This window comes from Astatotilapia calliptera, chromosome 7, assembly GCF_900246225.1.
Source record: "Astatotilapia calliptera chromosome 7, fAstCal1.2, whole genome shotgun sequence".
NCBI lineage: Eukaryota > Metazoa > Chordata > Actinopteri > Cichliformes > Cichlidae > Astatotilapia > Astatotilapia calliptera.
In genome coordinates this window covers 55052049-55074918 of record NC_039308.1, presented here as the reverse complement: position 1 = coordinate 55074918, position 22870 = coordinate 55052049, and the positions used below count along the sequence as shown (strand labels likewise).

The 22870-nt window shown below is 41.4% G+C and overlaps 2 protein-coding genes across 2 annotated transcripts; one reads left to right on the top strand and one right to left on the bottom strand.

Annotated features, from left to right (window-relative positions):
- Nucleotides 1-2385: 2385 nt before the first annotated feature.
- LOC113026759 (SH2 domain-containing protein 7-like) lies at nucleotides 2386-8674 on the bottom strand. Its single transcript, XM_026175876.1, has 9 exons — nucleotides 8551-8674; nucleotides 5689-5812; nucleotides 5444-5586; nucleotides 4862-5028; nucleotides 4231-4320; nucleotides 3744-3909; nucleotides 3504-3659; nucleotides 2705-3394; nucleotides 2386-2613 (listed from the first exon to the last, which is right to left on the bottom strand). The coding sequence occupies exons 2-9, from the start codon at nucleotides 5741-5743 to the stop codon at nucleotides 2566-2568; spliced, it is 1515 nt and encodes a 504-aa protein (XP_026031661.1). The 5' UTR covers nucleotides 5744-5812; nucleotides 8551-8674; the 3' UTR covers nucleotides 2386-2565.
- tbc1d2b (TBC1 domain family, member 2B) lies at nucleotides 8300-22602 on the top strand. The gene is given in 14 exon segments (XM_026175875.1): nucleotides 8300-8591; nucleotides 8594-9015; nucleotides 9769-9919; nucleotides 12338-12503; nucleotides 13948-14081; nucleotides 14190-14422; nucleotides 16492-16917; nucleotides 17058-17168; nucleotides 17328-17524; nucleotides 18205-18699; nucleotides 18788-18905; nucleotides 19133-19318; nucleotides 19975-20096; nucleotides 20648-22602. Coding segments are annotated over 14 exon segments (2973 nt in total). The 5' UTR covers nucleotides 8300-8575; the 3' UTR covers nucleotides 20844-22602.
- The last annotated feature ends 268 nt before the right edge of the window (nucleotides 22603-22870 follow it).

Here is a 22870-nt window from a genome sequence, read left to right as displayed (position 1 = left end):
ATACAGAAAAGTCACACGCAGAGATACCGTTTGATGTTGTGTGTTTTGTGGAAAGCATTTTGGTATTGGTAACACAAACTGTAAAGTGTTGTGAGCTCCTATGCCACCACAGGCCCAGACAACAGGCAGAAAAGGTATGCATGGTGCATCTGAGCAAACTCCATGTTTATGTGCAACACCTCATCTGGATAAAACACAAGTGCAGCAGTAAATGGAATGAATTCTCCTCAACTGTACTCTGAAAAATGAAGAGAGGGAAACTGAGGGCCTTATTTTAACTGACAGTTAAAATCTGTTCAGCTGTTGTGTTCAGTTTAATAAGCAATCACCAGAGCAGCTAGTTAATTCTTCAGTGTCTTATCTGAAGATTCATTTATGAGGACAGCATCAAATATTCAGGGCAGTAGAGTGCTGATTGCAGAGCTTCATTAATGACGGGTGTCACAGGGAACATCTGTTAGTTATGATCTCGACAGAGCCACTTTCTGCTGCAGTGTGATTATGATGCTGTAAAACAGCCATTACTTTAAGCAACTGTTTCTGAGGGTGAGAGCGGCCCAACAGGGTGTGAAACCCACGCTGGTTTCGCTGCTTGAGAGCTCAATTTGATCTGATTTAAACTCTCTCGCTTTGCTTCGACAGCATAGCGGTGAAGATTTCTCGCTTTTCTTTAAAAATGAAATAACTTGTGAACAATTTCAAACACTTCACTTGAGCCAAATATACATTCAAAAGTGTACATAAACCATAACAAATAATCAGTGACAGCGTTAAGTGAGTAAGCTGTGTGTTTGCGATTGTTTCGAATATTCTTTATGGCAACTGAGAAAACGTTGTCGAGATAAAGACACTAATGACATGTGGGTGAAAGCTCTCACACTAATAGGTAGACCTTAAATGCAATTTACATTTAATATACGATCAACAATAAGCCTTCAAGCTTCAACAATTTCACGAGCTTTAAACACAATAATACACTGTGCTGTTAGTAACGGTGTAATATGCAATGCCTGTCAAACACATCAGTTACCCTTAAGTGTTTCTTAATGCTACATAAAGTAGTTATTTATATAATTGTAAGAATGTACTGCTTAATCGCTGTCAACCTTACACATTTTGTTATGTCAGTGTGCTTTCAGATGTGCAGAAATACAGTCAGGCAGTTATGACTCTTGTCTTTGATAAGTTTTTAAAATCATTACCCCATGTTTTCCAGTGACGCTTTATCATGTAGATCTCAATTGTGAAACAGAAGGCGACAGAAATGCCACAAAGTTAATGATCTGCCAAGCTGAATGTTTGATTATCAAGAGCTTTAGCATATCCTAGTCTGCACTGCCTGACTTAAACCAGGAACTGCTTATTTCCTAACATCTGTCACACTGTCCTACATGAAACGACACAATAGCTCTACTTTTCTCCCCCTTTTTTTTTCTTTTTACTGCTTCAGAGGATAACCATGAAAGATATACACTAAGTATTCCCTTTATTGTACTTTTACTGGGGCCAGTAAAAGTATAATTAAAAAAGTAAAAGCAAATGATAGAAGTTAATAAACCTTTAACCCACTTCCCCGTTGGTGTCACAAACAGACGTTTGAAAACTGTATGCAAATAAAGTTTCCTGTGAATGTGCAAAACTGACGGAAGCAGTATGTAACATTTTTAAAGATCAACTGTAAACACGGTGCCATGAGATGAATTTCCACATATGGTAATTTTCTGTGACAACATGATTTAGTGTTTTCAGGGAATGCTCTTTGAGTGAGCGATGGAAAACCATAATCAGAGTGCATTACATGGCCAAGGCAAGCTAAAGGTGGAAGCATTTTCATAGCAGTGATAATAGTTGTACGTTGTTGTATCCTGATTTATTTTTATTTATTATTTGCATCTCGAGCTCCACACGTGGAAATGCTGTCATCGCTCCACAGCAGCTCTAAACCGCACATCCCCATTTCTTCACAGTTATCCTCTTCTCCGTTACCGACAGCCCGTAGACATATCTGCATACATATATGCATCTACAGGATACATGTTGACAGGAAAGTGTAGCATATACGCCCAGGTTTGTGTGCACTGATGAGAAGTAGATGAAAACAGTTCTCCTCAACATAAGCTGCAGTTCAAGGTGAATCACATGCTGTGGACTGAACAGCAGGTTTTTCCCCCTTTACAGTCATACTTTCATTGGGGCCCCTGAAACCTGCGTAGGGCACTGCTGTACATTTTCCCCACCCTAATGATCACCCCGAAAGTAATTATTTAGTAATATTCTAATAACAGTAATGGCATAATAATGATCTTAGAGCCTCTTATACAGTAGATTGCTTTTAATATGACATACACGTAACACAGTTTTTACCACATGTAAAAACCTGTTCGTGGAAAGGAAACTACACACGTATCGTTATATTTTTAAATAAATACGTTAAAAAAACCATACATAAGTTCTCATTAAATCGTTAATACATAACAGTGGTTTTCCAGAGTGTATTATGTAGTAGTAGTGTGAAATCATCAAAACAAGTAAACGTTTTCCTCAGTACGCTGTAAAGTAGCCTCTTTACCATTTCTTCTTGTTCTCAGGGAAGAGCCACTTCCATTTGTCGTTCTGTAAGAGGTAAATAAATTCATTATAATACAAGTATGACACACAAAAGAATTATTTCTTTTAATTAAAGTGCTTTGAAAACATTACAAACCTTAAATCCCCAGGACGAGTTGGTCTGTTTGCGTCTCATGTCCTCCAGAGGCTCGTAAGTGTTGCTGCTGGCTTTAGGGTTGATTGGTTCCTTGTGGCCGCGAATCGGCTCATATGTGAAGTCAGCGGGGGCTTCGCCGGGGACCTCGGCATACACAGAATCTGTGCGCTCCTCTGGTATTGACAATCTAGTGTCAAAGGACGTAGTGTGTGGGCTCCCGGGCCTGCCAGCCAGGTGATAAACTGCATTATCACTCAAGTAGTCCAGGCTGTGGCTGCTGCTTGGTCTGCTGCCCAAATCTGTCCTCTCTGACTGGGAGCTGCTGCCGTTACCTTGTCTGACTGGCCTGGGGGAAAGTCTCGGAGGGGTGTCGGGAGGTGCGTTCAGTCTGTAAGACTGCTCCCCGTCAGAACTGCTGTCCAGGAGTGGCAGAGACCTGCTTTTGCTGTCTAGGATGCTGAGCTCCGAGTAAACGGATTCTGGATGTGACGGAGGACTACATCTGCCATTGATTTGATCCTTGGAAGTCGAACTCGAATTAGGTCTGGGTAAACTGTCCTGATGCATGTGTTGGTCTCTGGGTGTAACCCTTGGCGACTGCTTCCTGAGTTGGGCATACAAAACCCCCTCATGCTCGTTGATGGTGGCACTATCGAGGTGCCTGCTCCTTCGGGGCAACGGCGGACCTTCCTGTTTTACAAAACAAGTTTCTAAAAGTCAGTGAGGTGAAATAAACAATGGAACTATTTTCAGCACATTAGTTTGGACAGCAGCTCTATAATTTATTGACTGTATTCACCTCGTGCGCCCTGTTGCCCTTTGGTGGCCGTTTAGGCTGCTCATCTAAACTCGAGTTTATCTGTTTTCGTTGCCTGTTCTTCACAGCGCTGACAGCGGCAACAGGTTTTTCTTTGGGGCTAATCTGGATAACATCATATAGGTCTTCATCCAGGGCCTGAAAGAACAAAACATCACTTGGACCTCTATCTTTCACCTTTGGCATTTAAAAAAAGAACTCAAAAGAAGAGTTTTGTCTCACCTCAAAACACGAATTTGTCAGGTACTCTCCATATGGTTCAATGGGGCTTGTTTTGTAGTAATCTACCAGACTGGGCACTGTGTCGTGTACCTCGGTGTCTCCATAGACTACAAACTGCCCCATTTCATTCTGGTTTATCACAAAGTGTCGACAACGATCCCTGCCTCTGCAACAACAACAACAACAACAAAAAGTTTGTTAAGCATTGACACATTTTATAGTTGGAGCAAACTAAAATAACATATATTCACACGACTTTCTGACTTTTGAAACATGAATATCCTCCAATAAAATAAGCCACCAAACAAAAGTTTAGAAGTGGGGTTAGAAAATAGATAGATTTGATCGATTTGACACACATTATCTTTAAGACACTTTATATATACATAAGTCATAATTTCTGTAAAACAAAGCAGTTTACCTTCAGCAGCACAACAACACTACACAACTCCTACTTTAGTGTTCTTTAGACTAAACCACCACTCACCTATAGGACAGGATGTACCCGATGGCCTTTTCACTAAGACGGATCAGGAAACAGCCGAGCTCCCTTTCTTTAAGAATTTCTTCAGCATCCCTGTAGACAGACCAACAACAGTGTTAAATTCTCCAACTCCTAACTTTAAAAAGTGTTTCAAAGACATTTGGAGAACATTTACAGCAACAGCCTGGTAGATTATGGGCATAGCGAGGTGGATTGTGTGCTGCACCGTGGAAATTCTATTTCGTTACAGTCCCTTTCCATAAACTTGCCACTGCCAATCACGTAAGTGTGCACTGAATGTGGGTGTGTGCTGGAGGAAAGGCCAGTAGGTGCCAGTGGGTGTATTACAAAGTGGACACTTTCCATCAGAGGAAAGGTTTATTTTTATTTTTATTTTTTTGGATACATTTTCACAATATGACCAAAACTAAAAATAAATACATGAACAAAAAGCCTCGTGTCTTTTTACATTACTATATTATATGTTTTAAATTATATGTAAAGAAATTTTTTTTTAAAATGTGGCTTTAGCAGCTTAGAGGATATGATTTGGTTTTAGAAAAAAAAACTGGGTGTAAAAAATGATTATTTCTCAGTTTGCTATTTCCATTTTTTTCCTTTTATGAATCCTTACCGTCTTGTGATGAAGCCCAGGAACCAAGCTGGAAGGAGTCCGTTGCTGACCATGAGTGGCACCTGAGTCTCTATGAACCACTTTGATGTCAGCTCCCTGAGTCTGACTTCAGTCCCGTCTGCATTAGGATCCCCTGTTGTGTCCCTTTGCTCCATCCTCGTCCGATCCTGATTAAAAACACACCGTCATCCGCTGAAGACAACCAGCATTTATTCCCCAATGTTTGCTGTGTGGCAGCATTTTAACAGTCTAATTTGCTTATTTTCCAGGAGGCGTCAACCACAGCCTGAAAGCAGCTCAATGTTCTCATAGCTTTAAATGAAAGTCATTGGCTGCTGGAAAAGTCCGGTTACACCTGTCTGTGTAAAGCGAGCTTCTAGTTTAGTACACAGCATTTATTTGCTGTTACATGATATCTGATGTTTTAGAGAAAAAATATTCAAAATCCACAATGTTCTTGTTTTACTCAAATAATACTTTGAGGTTTTATAATCTATCTCTAAGTCAAACATCACATAAAAGCAAGTTAGTCACTAAAACAGTCAGCGACTAGTTTGAAAAAGACTTGTAAGCAGTTCTTACCTTGAAGCAAAATTTTAAATAGGTCCTGATGCAGGGAGATTTTGTCTGTTTTTGATCCTTTGGTCTCGACTGTGAAACGCGGCACACCTTTTCAATTCTGGGATACTGTTGTCTGTAAAGTAAACAGCAATTCCTTTCAATCCCTGGAAAGAAAAGATCAGAAAATTAATTTAATTATGAATAATTTAATTATAAAGTTCATACAATATTCCTATAAAGTATTTAACAATGGCGAGAGCACATACCTTTCCTTGAGATTGTCACTGTGTGGTTTGAACCCGGTGTCATTTCAGCAAACATTAAAATACTTCTCTTAACTTCTGAACCGTCTCTAATCTCCAACTGAAAGTGTCTTGAGGGAGTATGACACTACATGGGAGATATAGACAGATGACATTTACAATTACACATATTTTTCCACTGGTCTGGAAAGTAGAGGTACATGGCAACGGGCAAGGCGCAGTTCAAACAGTTCATTTGCATCAAAAAGACAGCTGAAGGCTGCTGAACAATGTGAGAGCTTCCTGAAGAGAAACGGAAAGTAAGCTTTACAGAAACTGTGGTTTGTGTGCACACGAGTGCATTGGTTTGCAAGAGGAGATGTTTAACCCACGGAGTGTCTGATTACCAGAGTAATGGGAGATAAGTTGCGTCAGCAGTTGATCTTTTGTGTTTTCTGATCTGGGTTTGAAGCAAGTTCAGATCATTGTTGCTAAAGCTGGACCAAAAATGTGTAGGAATGGAAATGTTTGGAAAGACTGTGTATGTTTGAAGAGATTTGGAGGGTAGAGGGCGGGGCAATAAACAAAGCCCCAGTAAGATGAGGTATTTCCAAGCTTGTTTTTCAGGTTCACATACAGTAAATACCTGCTAACTCATTCCCCCCATTGGTTGGGGACAGGCGTCATGAATCACCTCCAGCAGTTTTTGCTCTGTGGGGAACAGTAGGAACTCCCACAGGGGGAGATGCAGTAACGAGAAAGAGTCTGTGTCATAGCGAGCAGGATGAGATGGGATTTCACAACTGGATTTTAACATCACTTACAATTTGGAAACATGTTTCCTGTTTATACACAACTGATCAAACACTTGGGTATTGTGTACAGCAATGTCATTTAGTGTAATTTAATTTAATTTAGATGAATGAACGCAGAGCCAATAACTGAACTGTTATGTTCCACAAATGAGTAAGAGCTGCTGTACAGTACCATGGCCTAGAATTTCAACACTCTCTTAAGGCGGCTCTTGTTGTTCTTTGTGAGTCATTATGTGCTCCTCTGTGGGAGTAGTAAGGTTTGGGGTTAAATGTTATCACCGGTCCGTGTTTGTAAAGAATCCAATGAACATTACATTCGACCGATCGCGCTGTGTGCTGTACGTAAAAGGATCGGCAGAAATTTATTTTATCTACAGCACATATAAAAAAAGGTGCCAGACAGGAGGATGTCTAGGCTGATAATTTTTTTTTAGCCTAACACACCTATGAGGGGGATGTGGATCTTATAAAAGGTCACAAGTCAGTTTAACAAATGCAAAATGTCATTGCAACGGAAGCACATCACCTTTGTTTACAGTGTCCTTTGAAACCTCAGAGCAAAACAAGGATCCTAACCTCACAAATACTTCTAATTGTAAGAAAACTAGCAGGTTACTGTTATTACAGTATTACAGTATTGCATTTTGTTTTTTTAAGCTGCTGTTTTATCTTTGACATCTCAAGTGGGGAAACATCAGGTGTATTTCCCAGCATAAGACAAATCATCCACTGTTTACCCACAGCACTGGGGCAAAACTAAATCATATTCACATCTGCAACCATTAGTCACCAAAACATCCTGAACATGTGAAACTTCTGCCAGCTCTGAATCCAGGAGACAAATTTCCTGTAATCACTTCAATAGCTCCTCTTTCGCACTCTAGTTAAACGAGCTATGGATTCGACTTAGTCACATATATGCTGTAGGTTTTATGAAAAGTGGAAAGGTACGTCATTTCAGGTGGTGATATTTTATTGGAACATTTCTTTCCTTTTTTTTGACTTATCACTTAAATTGTAAATAATGCCACTATTTATGTATTTATTTTCATCCATTATTAGAACAGATTGAGAAAAGTGACAGTGAGATAGAAGAAAGTTAAAGTAGGCTCACTGTGGTTACATGCACTTTAGCACTAACCCAACACCCTGACACACTTTATGGCATCTGTGGCTTTATACTTACTGCTTATTTTGGAGGTGAAAAAAAAAATCAACAAAATATGGCGAGGGTTGTTTGTATCTCCAAAAATGTTCATTTTTAATGCTCTTCAGCTCAAAATCTCTGTGCATTTCTAACATTAGATAACTCTAAACACCTCTCTTAGCCTTAATAGGGCTTTGACTGTCATGTAAGCATGGAAATGCTAAAAACTGGAGGAAGATATACTGATATTATTTGTCATCTTTTTAACCGTCAGCTAGGCAATACAGGCAGCTACTCTGAGGTGACAAAAAGCTCCCAGTGGTTTGGATTTCCAGTAGATCTCTGACCTGCTCACTGTTTATAACCCAGTCAGACCTGTCAGGTGGAGATATGGTAAATGTTTGCCATTGTCCTAAGACATTGCAAAACCTACTTAGATTTATGTTTTTATCTCACGTTTTAGCACACTGAATCTATGTATAATGAAATGTGCTATCTTAATAAAATTACCTGAGCTATTTATTAAGTTTTTTAAAATTTACAGCTGTATCCTGACATATTCAGTATCTGTTCGAGGTTATAGATACAAATTGTGAAACACACACTGCCATGAACAGTACAAAGCAGTTGAAATTAGCATAACAAGAACAAGAATTACAAGATCGGCTGCGCGTGACACGGGTGTGGGTGTGGGCACCGCAGATCATTTTGTGCCGAGGGCAGATAACAGAACGCATTTTTATTTTTCTTTCCTATGTAGGCCTCGTATCTTCTCTTCTATCTTTTGATTACAGTTTTTTTTTCTTTACAATTCGTTGGAGGATTGCTGCTCATTAGCCCTCAAAGCTGGCTGCTCATCTGATCACACACCGCCACCTAGCGGCCCACAGAGCCGCTACACTCCACCCCAACCAGCAAACCAACCACGTCATCCTCGGAGCTGAACTACATGTCCCATGCTCCTCTGTCAAAGAAACGGACAGTCATGTGGATGGAAACAGGAGTGGGCATCCGCTGTGCTGCAAGAAGAAGAAACTTCGAGGAAAGATGCACGAAGAGGAGGATGGCAGCGAGGCGCACTCCTGCACGGCTTCGCGATTCGTGAACTCCAGGTCCGTGGATGTGGCCGACATCGAGGGAGCGAAGGAGCAGGCCTCCAAACTGTGTGGCTACTTGAACAAACTGTCCGGCAAGGGGCCCTTGAGGGGGTACAAGCCGAAGTGGTTTGTGTATGATCCGAGGAAATGCTATTTGTATTACTTCAAGTCTCCCCAGGATGCCCTGCCGCTCGGACACATCGAAATATGCGATGCGTGTTTCAGCTACGATTTGGACGGGGAAGAGGGTCAGTTTGAGATCCGCACGGCCGACAAAGAGTTTCTACTTAAGGTAGGAACTTTTCTTTCTTTCATTAAACGTGTGTTGACAGCATTGCAACGAGGTCTGCTTTTCATGTCATTTGTCACTTCCTTTCTCGTTTGGAAAAGGCAGACACGCCCTTCTCTTCTTTCCTTTAAAGAAAACAGATTTAGACTCAGCTGTTTTTAGGCAACAAAGTACATATTTCTGCTCGGCAACAACGTGATCTGATGCGATTCTGACGCGATCAGAAGAAGAAAATCCGTTTGTTTGTTTTTTAAAAGACAAATCGATTTCTCGCACAAACCAAGCGCTTAATCAGCGCATTCTTCCAGCTGATTGCCTGCAAACACCGTCAGTCCTCTGTTTTGTGTTTAGACATTTTTACACAGGAGCTCATCTGCCTTCACGGGTCACAGCATCTCATGTGACGGTGTCCTGGTGCTGTCATATGACTGTGACGGGTTCAGCACCAAGACAGGTGCCTCTGGTTTCACTCAGTCAGTTCTAGTCTGTCTTATTATTTTTTTAAGTGTCTATGCTTAATACCAAGAGAGAGAGAGCTGGAACTGAGACTGAAACCAGTGTCTGTGCTCATTCACATGACAGATCCTAATAGTGTCAAGTTGTCCTCATTTTCCCTTTCCATTTGTCGCTGCCTTGATTTCCTCATGGAGATGCCTTTTAAAACGTCATCTCGCTCACTTTGCTGTCTTTAAAATGGCGTGCTTAAAGATTTCAAAGATCTAAAGTCTAATTGAGTGTGCGTTTGTGTCCTTCTAGGCTCCCAGTAAGCAGGTGATGCACTACTGGCTGCAGCAGTTGCAGCAGAAACGTTGGGAGTACAGTAACATGCGAGGCTCTGGTCAGAGAGACAGCTGGAGCTCCCCGACGCTGGCCTATCTTCACACCGGCCTTGTAGGCAAAGATAATGGTAGGCAGGTTCGCACGCACTCACACATACAGTGGATATGTTATCAGTCGGTCATTTCATCATATCCGGGCAACAACTGAAAGTTTACACAAGCGCTACAAATCACAAGAGTCTCGCGTATTTTGTTACCAAGTTTCTGCAGGAAAGTGTTTGAGTGTTTCGAAAGGGTAAAAGTTCAGATTGACATCATTCGGCTTGTGTTTTGTTTTAAGCAGAAAGCCCTTCGAGCTGTGAAGCAAAGGCGCTGGTATCGTAACCTCACGTCTAAACAAATATAAAGTAGGCAGTCAAGTAATGGTCTGTGACAAAAATGATATGTTTATTTGTTTTCCAATTTTTTTTAAATATAAATTGTTGAGAGGAGAACAACCAGACTCATTTGAACTGATGGGAAGGGAACAGTAACAGAAGAAAAGTATGCAGACGAGGGTCTTTCACTTCACAGCATGTCAGATTGACAGGGTCAGAATTTGTCATAAACACCATGAAAGCATGGTGTCATCTTGCCTTATGTCAGTACAGCCTGCTGCAGGTGGTGTTAATAAAAACTGAGCATTGTTTATACTCAGGAAGGCCTTCCTGAGCATTGTTCCTGAGCATTTCCATCCCTTTATTACCGCAGCAGCCATCAGAACACAGTCACCGATGCTGGCTTCCAGTTTGATTGTGTGACATGTCTCAAAGCTCGCATCATGCAAAGCTGATGATTTAAGCGTTTGAATGGTCTTGAAGATCTCAGTGAGTGCTCAAACGGCCACAGTCACCAGATCTCAATCCAACAGAGCACCTTTAGGATGCGCTGTAACGGGAGATTTGCATCATGTGTGCGCAGTAATTGTGTGATGCTATCATGTCAGCATGGACCAGAATCTCTGAGGAATGTTTCTTGTTGTTATGTAGCTCCAGAAGCAACATGGTGGCCAGCGTGGTCCTAGCAAGGTGTACCTAATTAAGTAGCCAATGACTGTATACGCCAGTGCTGATATGTTTGAATGAGTATCTGTTGGACTCTACATAAAATATGAATCTCATTTGTTATCCAGCAGAAGTGGAAAAGAAAATATGTACATCCATATCTGTGGCTAATAAAGGACTTTAATGAGGACACAAGCATTTTTAAGCCTGTTTACATTTGCAAACAGGGATTCTTCTGCATGCTTTGTGATTAGCTGAGTGAAACGACCTGTGAATCCTTTTCCTGTCCATGTCTTTCTTTCCCAGAATGTTCTCGGTGCACATCTGTCTTCAAAAGCCACAAACGCCTTGGTTATTACCGCTTATCAGTGCTGTTGTCGCCGTGTTTCGTCTAACCCTCCGCGACTTCTTGATTTCTCTGACGATTCGGAATGAACACTCTTTTGTTCCTTGTTCTCGTATTCATTTGCGTTTTGCTTTTCGGTCTCGCCTTGAACCTGCTCGGTGCAGTGAAGTGCACGAGAGAGCTGTGAGATCAGCGATGTCTGGCGTCAGCTGAAACGATCCCTCGAGCTGTGTTTTTATGTCGCACTTTTTATAGCGAAAGACTAACATGCCCGGGCTTAGCAAGTCTAAGTAAGTGTCGACTTTTGAAGCTCTAAAAGGAAACCGTGCTGCAACGTTCAGAAGTTAAAACTGGTTCAGAAGTAGACATAGTAACACATGATAAAGACATAATAAATTAGACATATAAAGGACGTTGGTTTTTATTTTCATTCTTGGAGATGCCACTTCAAAGACTTCAAAGATTTTATCAGAGCCACGCGAGTCTGATCATAGGTGCGTGGCGCTGGCTGCACTACATGTTGTTGGCCACAGTCTGTGTGTGAAGTCTCACAGCATTATTAATATCACTACCTCGATGATTTAAAGCCAGATGTGGCATGGGTCGATGAGAAATAGAGGCCTGCCGCACACTCATATGGAAGTGATTTGTCACTCGCAAGGTAGGCCAGCGCATCCGCTGCTTAATCATCCTTTTTATTTTTTAGTCTAAGTAGAAGCATAATATATGAAAACGAAGCAGTATTCATTGAAGCTTAACAACTAGAGCCTGACATCATGAACTCATCAGGAAAGTGTTTACTGAAGTCACAGACAAAGGAAGCAGAAAGAGGTGTTTTCCCACAGACAGACTTCATTTTTCCAAGTATGACTCAGACACCCCCTGCTGGCAGTTTAAACCACTTCTGCAGTAGCATCACTTTTTATGACACATCTAACAAATAAAAAAGCTTCTTTTTACTAATTAATTTCATGTTAAGAAGGGGGTTGGTGGTCTGAGAAAGAAGTAATCGTTAGAAAGCAGGTATTAACTTGCATAGGTTTCACCCGGCTGTGCATCTTGTTCTTGGGAAGTCAGTCTTTGGTGTCATTTTGATTTGATTTTTGTTTCGTTAGAACAGATAATTAAGTTCTTTTGGTCTTTTTTTTTTTTCTCAGATGCTTTCAGCTTTGAGAAGCCATGTGAAACCATGGAGAAGGTCCGCAGTGATTTCTCCATGGACGACGAAACAGAGGGCGCTGGAATGGTGGGAGCCCAGACAGCCAGAGGGCCCTCCACGAACCCCCTCAATTTCTCCCTGAAAAACCTTGGCATGGAGCTCAGGTAAGTGTAACGAAAGCTTTCCAGGAAATAATCTGTACGCAAGTATACAGCTCTATAAAATCTTGTTCTTTTTTTTTTTTTTTTTTAAGGTCGCCGCCAAACAGGCACGACTAGTTTGTCTGCTGTGTTGAGCAAAGAAAGCACTTCTTAGTTCATCCAGACACTGGTTGCAGTAGAGGAAATGGTTACATCCATGGTTCACTTGTTTTTCTAGTATGCAACCATCAGCAGTTCCCCTTTTTGAGATGTACAACACATCTATTGAAAAGAGGCAACATGCTGCAATCCTAAAAATGTGACATGTAGACTGGAGTTTGCTTTGTATGTGTCCCTTATTAAGGGAGTCTTGGAGTCCCAGAGTTTCACTGCTCCTAAACCCACACCACGGTGCCTTTTATACACAGTTCTTACCTGTCAGAACTCCTTAGTACTTATCGCCCCAGGAGATCTTTGAGGTCAGCCGATCTGATGCTTTTAGATGTTCCCAGGTATAAATTAAAGACAAAGGGAGAGAGGGCGTTTGCTGTGGCTGCACCCAGACTGTGGAACAGTTTACCTCCTCACGTCAGATTCTCCAAAAGCCTAGAAACTTTTAAAACTGCTCTTAAAACTCACCTCTTTTCATTGGCTTTTAGAAAGGTTTAATTTATTTGTTTATTTATTTTTTTATTTGATCAGCGAGGTGTTTTACGAAATTGTGTTCTATTGTATTTTTATCTGTATTTACTGTACAGCACTTTGGTCAGCCTTGGTTGTTTTTAAATGTGCTCTATAAATAAACTTGACTTGACTTGACAGTAACAAAGGTATCAGTATAGTAGCTGCCTGATATGTGACTGAATCTACGAGAATTGCAGCTCTCGGAGCTAGAAACCCCTCCCCCCGATTAGAAAAGAAGTGGCTTTAGAATACTCCAGTACTGTGACGTTAACTGCTTTTGTCACGTTTATACCCATAAAGTTTGAGAAAAGCACGAGCGCTCTTTAGTCACTTTGGTTTTGCCAGGTGGAAGTCAGAAACGTGTGGTTTAAACACATCCGATATCTATAAAAATATATATAGAGAGCTGATGTGTGAGGCAGACTTGCGCTTCATTGTGTTGCATACAGCAGAAACAGTTGTTGACATGTTGCAATGGTGAGGTGTGAAAAACAAGTTTGACACCATTAGCTTTACTTTTTCCTCTAAATGTTAGCTTCTTGCAAAAATGCCTTTGTGTTTATTATCTTTGTTTTTTCTCTGTTTGTCCAACGCTGCAATCCCGTCGGCCTTTTGCAGCAGCATCAGTTTTCCTCTGTGGTTCATCGTAGATCTCTGTGGATTTGTCACTTTTCATACCGTGTTTTCTTTAATCTCTAAAGACCCCCCTCCCCTTTTTTTTTTGTTGCAATGAAATGTGTGAGAAACCTGTGAAATAAAAAAAATATCTCCTGATTTCTGTCAGGAACTCCATGTCTCACCTGCGTGGGGGACGACGCAGCGTGTTTTACACTAGCAACAGTCCCTCGGAGGAATGGGAGCTCGTGGATCCGCCAAAGGACTTTACTGAACAGAAACATCATCTGGACACACACAGACGTACGTCCACTCCCACCCACCCTTCTGCCAGGGTTTAATACTCATCCTCAGCGTACATTTCTCCCGAGGGTCACAGATAACAGCTGATGAACTTGTGTTTTCCCTCAGATTCCTTTGGATCGGCGTTTACCTTTGATTTTGTGCGCAACCCCTCGCGGCCTAAGAAGCTTTTGCTGGGCTCTGGAAAGTTAGGCCGCAGTGCCGAAAGCTCGCCGGTGGAATGTAACGGCAGCAAGTCTTTGGAAATGCAGCTTCGCCTCCAGAGCCAGCAGCAGCAGGAAGAACTGAGTCGCTTGCAGCAGGAAGAGGCTAAACTCAAGGAAGAGCTGGCCACCCAGAAGGTATAGTTGGATCTCTTCTACTACTGTTATTTATAACAGCATAACACATGTCTATGGATTGGATCGGATAAAAATGTAATATTCTGTTTCTACTGAAAGTGAATGATCCCTGTTTGTAGTGTCTGTTATACACCACAAGCCTAGGTTTGTGGTGTCTGACCAAGTGCCTTGGTATAATACTGATACTCTCACTATTACAAGAAGTCAGCAAATGATAAGTCATGTTTTAGCAAGAAGCAAAGAAACAGCAGACAGCATTCACAGCTGTCGCACTCCTTCTCTTTATTTTCTGTTCTCTTTTTTCCCCCCTCTATTTTAAGGTTGGCTGATTGGTCAAAACCGCTGTGACTAGGCAGAAGAGTGAATACTTACTTAGTGAATACCTTTTTTTACCTCTGTGCTTTACTTCCTGGTCAAAAGATTGATAGTTGTTTTCCTATGAAATCTGTACCAGGAGCATGATAACGAAAAAAAGTGTAACAAATTGATGTTTTCTGTAAATAATAGGGCTGCCACAAACGATTATTTTGATAGTCGACTAGTCACTGATTATTTTTGTGATTAGTCGACTAATCAGATCGTGCATCCATTGGGTGTAAAACGTATAGCTTATTGCACCAGCATGCATCTGCTCTTATATAACTATCATTAGCTTACAGCTTTAAGTGTTTAAGGTATGTGCTAACTAAAGATAAAGATAAGATAATAGTTTATTAAATTTTAATGAAATTTGCACATTGTTTCAGTGAAGTTTAATAAACTCCTTGCTATCTAAAATATAACGGGACACCGGAGTATATTCTCGAGCATCTCACACTTCTGATAATCAGTCTGCTTGATGTTTATTCAGCTGTGTAAAAACTACAACTTTAATCTCAGCCAAACCGATTTACTCAGGAACAAATAAAATACTAAAAAAAAGCCAAACAATAACATTTTTAAGTTATCTAAATGACTTATATATGTCTAACCTGAGTAGCGAAAGACAGGGGTGGGTTTGAAAACAATTAGCCGGGAGTCCGGTGTTCTCACCGTGCTAGTGACCTAGCCCCCGGCTAGCTATCGAGCTAGTGGGTAACAGACGTCTCCGAAAACGTCGGAGCGCTTTTGAAAATATGTGGTGTCTTGATAAACTGAGCGGATATTTTTGAGGTTTACACAGCTACATTCTCGTCTTAAAATATGTTAAACGTTTATTTTGTGACCCAGAAAGAATAATAAGAGTAATATTAAAACTAACTAGCTGCCGCCATTGTTGGAAACTGAGCTGGGCTGCGCTATGAATTCTGGAACAGAGGAAAATCACTATTGGCTGTCCTAAAAGTCGCTAGAAGTCGCTAAATGACGTTATCGCCTAATTTACATAATTGGTCATGCTAATCTAATTGTAACCTATGTTGTTGGAGAGAGAAATAACATCGTGGAAGAGACATAAAGTGAGTAAAAAACATCCTAAATGCATTTAGAGTTTATTTAGAACTACAAGTTAAATTTCTTTTAGCAATTATTGGTTTTTTTAATGTCACAATTCCAACCCTGCTCCTTTACCCGGGCTTGGATCGGAAAAAGTGACTCGAAATAGGCACTCTGGTGGAGTTACTTGGTGTGTGTGTTTATAAGTAGTTTTAAACCTTGTGATCCACAAAACAGCATAAGAGTAAAAGAAGAACTGACTGCGTTACAGCACCCGCTGCTTTTTGAGAGTAAAAGCCATACGCGCTTTCACGTCGCTAAGGGGTCTGAAAACTCTCTAAATATAGCGACAAAGTCGCTAAGTTGGCAACACTGGCACAGAGCTACTTCTTCTTCTTCGGGGTTTAACGGCAGCTGGCATCTTTGTACATGCAGTGCTGCCATCTTCTGTTTTAGTCCGTTATTACACTCTTAAGTCCCACTACTTATTCCTGTGTCTTTTGTGATCTTACAACGCTTCAAACGACGCGTCGACTATTAAATCAGTCGTCGACGATTTTGATAGTTGACGTAATCGTGACTAGTCGACTAATCGTGGCAGCCCTAGTAAATAATATACCATGCTTAATTTACAGTAATGATGTGTTATCATCCAGGAGCTGGTAAGGCTACTGCAGCAGACTTTAAGGACCTCCCAGAGCGAAAGGCCCACCGGGTGCCGTCCAGCTCCGTCTCCAGATTCGTCAGCAGCCTCAGACCAGACCCGAACTTCAGTACCAACTCAGGAAGAAGTTGCACAGCTGGAGGATCTGCTTAAGGAACGAGATGGTCAGATTCAGTCCATGTGCGGTCACATGGAGCGTCTCGCCCTGGAGAAGGAGAGTCTGCAAAAAGAGCTGAAGAGCCTGAAACTTAAGGTGGGGGAGATAAACGACCAGCTTGGAATGATGATGGAGACCATCCAGGCGAAGGATGAGATCATCATGAAGCTGTCACAGGAAAACTCCGAGCACAGCGGAAATGCAAACGACGCTGGATCACCACCACCTCACAAAGAGCTGCAGGAGCTGAGCATCCTCAAGGTAGAGATGGCAAAACTTTAAATAAGATTCAAGTTATCTTGATCTTAAACTGCCATCAACATTGATTTTCTTTTTTCTGTAGCTTTTGAAATTCTGCCTGAACATCTTGACACCCCGTCTGTCTTATTATTCACCTTCAGGACAGTCTTCAAGGCTACAAATCCCAGAACAAGTTCCTGAACAAAGAGATCCTGGAGCTGACGGTGTTGCGCAGAAATGCAGAGAGTCGAGAAAAGGCTTTAGAAGCAAAGGTACTCTCTTGTGTTTTATATTTAATGGTGCATTATCCTGTTAATAGAAACAGGAAGTTTGAGTAGGTTTAGGGGAAGTCCAGTGTGAAGCTCAGCTGGTGCTTCTAAAACGTAATTTAAATTTAAAGCTGAGACTTTATTTTGCCCTCTTTTCCACAGTGCACTGCGCTTGAGGCCAAGCTGTGTCAGGTGGAGAGTAAGTACTTGGTTCTGCTTCAAGAGGTGAAGAACCCGGTATGTTCGTCTTCAGAGCAGAGCCCAGCCCGGGAGGTCATCTCCAGATTGTTAGAAGATGCACTGCAGGGCGAGAACACAGACCAGCAGGAGCACACGATCTTCAAACCAAACACTGTCAGGTATGTGCCGAAAGCCTCGTTAACAGATGCTTTGGAGGTGATTTGAAAAGAAATTACTTAAAAACGGCTACTTGATCAGAGTTTTAGGGATGGAAAAAGAGAAATCTTGAGTTTTGATAAGAGGTTGCGAGAGCCCACACGTCTGGTTTCCGGCATTTATAGCAGATATGAAAATAAATGGCCAAATGTAGGTGTTGTTAGCACAGCTACGTGCCATACTCAGTGCTGTGGCTTACTAAAAAAATTCCACTGTCAATCATATGAGGGTCAAAAGTAGCAGATCTTTATTTAATAATGTTGAGCAGTTATAGCATTTCTACCAGAGCCAGCACCATACCAATTCATCAGAGGACGCACTGCTTTTTTAAAATTTTTTTGGTTGTTGTTGTTGTTGTTGTTTTTATTGAAAGAGAAAATAAACTGCATTAAGAGTCCCTACGCATGTTTTTTGACTGTGAGAACGAGTTCTGCTAATCTGTATTTCAGTTTCTGAATTCTTTGCAAGCCCAGGCATGCCCTTTTTGGCTCATCAAAAATGTATTTACACATTCTGGAAACCGCTCAGTGATGTAAACATGTAGAAGCCAGGATGTGAACATGTTACTGTTGCAGCTTTGAGCGGCTTTCGGAATTCACCCGCATCACTGATGAATTGTCTCTCTGTCTTGATGCAATGCTAGCGAGTATGACGTGTACGGCTTCAAGACCGTCCCCGAGGAGGAGGAAGAGGAGGAGAAGCTGATCGCAAAGGTGAGGGCCTTGGAGCTGAAGTCCCTGTCCATGACGGATCAGGAGGTTTCCGTCGGGGTCAAGTGGGAGAACTTTCTGTCCAGCACCATGAACAGAGACCTGGTTCACTCCCCTGAGCTAAAGGCCCTGATTCGTTGTGGCGTGCCACATGGGCACCGCTCCAAGGTGTGGCGCTGGTGTGTTTCTTTCCACGTGAAGAAGTTTCGTGACCACTTGCCCCCAGACTATTATGACACCTTATTAAACGTAGCAAGGGAGAAGCCCAACCCGGCCTCGAAGCAGATCGAGTTGGACTTGCTGCGTACTTTGCCCAACAACAAGCACTATGCCTCTCCGAGTGCAGGCGGCATCCAAAAACTCAGGAACGTCCTGCTGGCTTTCTCATGGAGGAATCCAGATATCGGCTACTGTCAAGGACTGAACAGGTACTAGAGCTTGAGTGTGTACTTTCTTTCTGTCTCTCTTTTTCTGGCTTGTAACCATTAACCTTTTTCTTGCATGTTATTTCTTCAGGCTGGCAGCAATTGCCTTGCTCTATTTAGATCAAGAGGATGCTTTTTGGACCCTTATAGCTATTGTGGAGGTCTTCATGCCAAGAGACTATTACACTAAGACTCTCCTTGGCTCACAGGTAACAAAAAAACAGTTGAATTTTATTGTACCATGAGACAAGAAGGGACAAGGTACTGCTTATTTATTAGATTTGACAAACCTCCCTGGTGTCAGTGATATCATATTCACGTGACTGCTGTTGATGACTTACAGAGCAGGAATGCAGACATCAGCAGTCTTTGTTTTTCTGTCTGTCTGCTAAATTTGACCACCTTAGAAAATCAAGCCCTGGTTTGATTCGTACAGGTTGACCAGCGTGTGTTCAAGGATCTGATGAGCGAGAAGCTACCGCGGCTACACGCCCACTTTGAGCAGCACAAAGTCGATTTTTCCCTCATTACGTTTAACTGGTTCCTGGTGGTGTTTGTGGACAGTGTGGTGAGCGACATCCTCTTCAAGATCTGGGATGCGTTTCTGTTTGAAGGACCAAAGGTAAGAGGCTTGATTCTGCTCTCATAAACCTGAATTCTAGCCTCAGCAGGAAACTGTTTTAAAGTTAATGACTAACCGGTGACGAGAGATCACTTCTCAAGCTACGTGCCGGCACACAACCGTGCATGTTTGCCAGATGGATCCAATTGCACGCTATTAAACGAATTATTTATTGCCACCAAGGAACCAAAATTCTTTAGTTTAATAAATCGTTATTTTTTGTGTACGCAAGCTAAATTTTAACCCCACTCTACACCCCTACAAAGTTTTGTATTTTTTCTAAACTTTTCAGCTTAATGACATGCAAAAAAAGGTAAAAAGGTAAAAAAAAAAAAAAGAAAACGCATGCAATAACCGATTTTGACGTAGCATCCCCTTATAGAATTTTTAAGGGAAGCATTTTAGCAAACTTGTTAAAGCAAAAATGTGCCCTATTGTGTGTTGATTGAACGATACAAGTTAAAACACTAAAGCTGTCGAGCCTAACTCTTAACAGAAACCTGATATGAACCCAGTCAAACAAAACTGCCTCAGATTAAGGCGGTATTGACTATATTTGGAGGACCTGCTTAGGGAACAGAAGAAAGGTCAGATGTTCCTGAGTAAATATTTTCATGCTACAGTCACACAGGACTTTACGCCATTTTTCTCCACAGATCATATTCCGCTTTGCTCTTGCGCTCTTCAAGTACAAAGAAGAGGAGTTTTTGAAGTTGCAGGACTCCACAGCCATCTTCAAATATCTCAGATACTTCACACGCACGATCCTGGATTCAAGGTACAGTAGCTGCACTGTTTTCGTATTTCCAGGCTGTGAAAGAATGAAGTTTCTGTGGACAGAGTATCTGCATCACCTTGAAACAGCTTCCCGGGTCTCCCTGAACTGTAGCTAAATTGTACGATCACATCACCCACAGTGTATCGGCTTTGTGCCTGTGCAAACTTCATTTCTCACACTGCAGGTGTTGCAGCAGCTCTGTGAGACGGTGCTTGAGCACAGCCATGGTTTGGACTAAATGCGGCATGCTGAGATGCAGTTGTTAAATAGATTGCTATAGGTAGCAGCCCTTACATTTAAAATTGCACTGTGCATGCTTGTTTTATACCATTTTATTGGTCAGACTCTGTTTTGGAGCTAGCCTCAAGTGGCCATTTTTGGAGCTGTAATAATAACCTACCTATTAATAAAGTTTTATGTATCAGCTCCAGTGGTGTATGCTTGATGCTGAAAGAAGGATGCATGGGTTTACTAAATTTCAAAGACATAAAAAAAAATCCAGGCTCACAGGATTATGCTGTTTTTCTTTCTTCTAAAAAAATATCTTCCAGGAAGCTGATGAGCGTTGCCTTTGTGGACATGAACCCATTCCCCATGAGGCAAATCCAAAATCGGCGCGCCTTCCACCTGGAGAAAGTCCGTCTCGAGCTGACGGAGCTGGAAGCGATCCGACAGACCTTCCTCAGGGAGCGAGAGACGAGTCAGGATAGAAGGAGCTTTGTCAGCGACGACGAGGAGGAAAACTGACCTCGGACTTGTCGCATTTCTAGGCTGAGTGGCTAAAGCACGGAGACAAAGAGATCATCTCCGCAGAGCGCCGCTGTTCTGCAGTGATGAACGGAGCGCTTTTCCCACACCTAATCGTTGGAGTTGGTCTCTGCATCAGAGCTGGAACTATCAACTTTATACGTTTTAAGCAACAACCACATCAAAAGAACTTAATGTCACAAGCCCGAAAGGGCCTATCAGTATTATCAGTATTCCTGCCATTTCTTTTTTAATTAAATCTTGTAAATCCTCTGTTTTCTGTACGCTTACGTGTTCATGCAATGGCCAAAACAACCTGCAGCACAAATCAGTATTTTCAAACAAATGGCTGCGATCCATTTCCTTTTTATAGCTGACTTTTAAATGTGTTGAAGGATTATTGTGTCATTCATTTGTGCTGTCATCTTCTACACTCACACAATTTTTCCCTCCACTAAATTGCCACTGAGACATGCGTGCACACAAATCACTTATGCTGAAATGAAAACGTTGCTGAAACTTAGGTCTTAAGGCCTTCAAGCGTGTATGTAACATTTCCAGTTGTAGTTTCCTTCAAGAGATGCGTCAAAAGCCACATTTCCATGGTATTATCAGTTCTAGAAAGAGCATCTGGAACTTGCTGAGCAGCAGTGCACTTTCTATAAGCCATCAAACTAACGTGAGCCAGTATTGTCTGTTTTTTAAGCATTATCAGTTCATTTTTATTTGGGAGGTTTTTATTGGCTATCGATTTTGCTATTCGTGTTGTTTAAAGTAGTTTAGGAACTGTTCACGTTCTCACAAAGACATATCTAGAAAGTCCAAACTGTATTGCACTGGATTTAATCAGTTGAGTATCTGGTATTGGCAGGATCGGTTAATCCATTCACGCTGTTGTGGGTTACTCAGTTTTTGCATGCTCTTGGTTTTTCTGTGTTTGTGTTACATGTTTAAATGGTCCAGTTTCCTTGTGCGCAATTTGTTTTTATTTGAGATTTTTCTGAGCCGCTGGTGTAAATGCTGATTGTAATTGCATTTGTTGTCCTCAGTGTGGCAGTGTGACATTGGTTTACCTGGTATTTACGCTCGGCTCACAGGTACCCTACTCGCAGTTTGACTGCACTTGAAGTGGCTGTAAAGTCATGATGATTGTTGTATTAAAAGAAAAAAAAATGGAAATATGATGTTAAATATATGAGGGAAGCTTTTCACCGTATTGCCAAATATCTCTTCCATTTTCATAATCGGGTACTTTAAAGTTTCCTCTTCACTGGGATCTCCTGTTTCTTACAGCAGCGTGGAGGAAAGCTGATATTCCAAGCTTCAAACGCAGTTTATATTTGATCAATCAGCTGTTAAGTGAAACTTTTCAGTCTCCTTAAATGGGATTTTGTGCACTGATGTGTTGTTTACACCCTGCTCGAGTTTTAGTTTTAGATTGTCTTGAGGTGTTTACAGAAACAAGAGATCTGCTGTCAGTTGCAGCTTTGTCAGCTGATCCCATCCCCACTGTTCACCTGATCCAATGAACAAATGGCAACAACAACAAAAAAATATTTTGATAATCAAATGAAAAAGAAGCATATAGTTGTATTTCTTCCTTTGTGAGAGCAGGTCTCTCACAAAGATCTTGATTGGTTTACAGTTAAACTTGCTTTTTTTAATATATAAATGTCCACACATTGTCAGAAGGCTCATACAGTAAGATTTTATGTTTACTCAGTTTCTCTTTTAAGGCTAGTGCCCCCCCCCCCCCCCCCCCCCCTCACAGAATAAGCTACATTTAAAAGTCTTCTCTTTTTTAACTTTGCTTTGTTTCTTTTCTGTGTTGCTTTTCCCAGAATTGTATTGCACAATTTTATTGGTAGTATGACTTCCGAATATCATATCAGCACTTCACCTTTTTGTATGCATATCTCTCATCTTGCTCATTGTTAGCCTGTTTCACCTAATGATGCAAAAAAAAAGTTTGTAATATTAGTTCAATAAACAATTTGCTGGCTGAATGTGTTGATGTGAATTTCCTA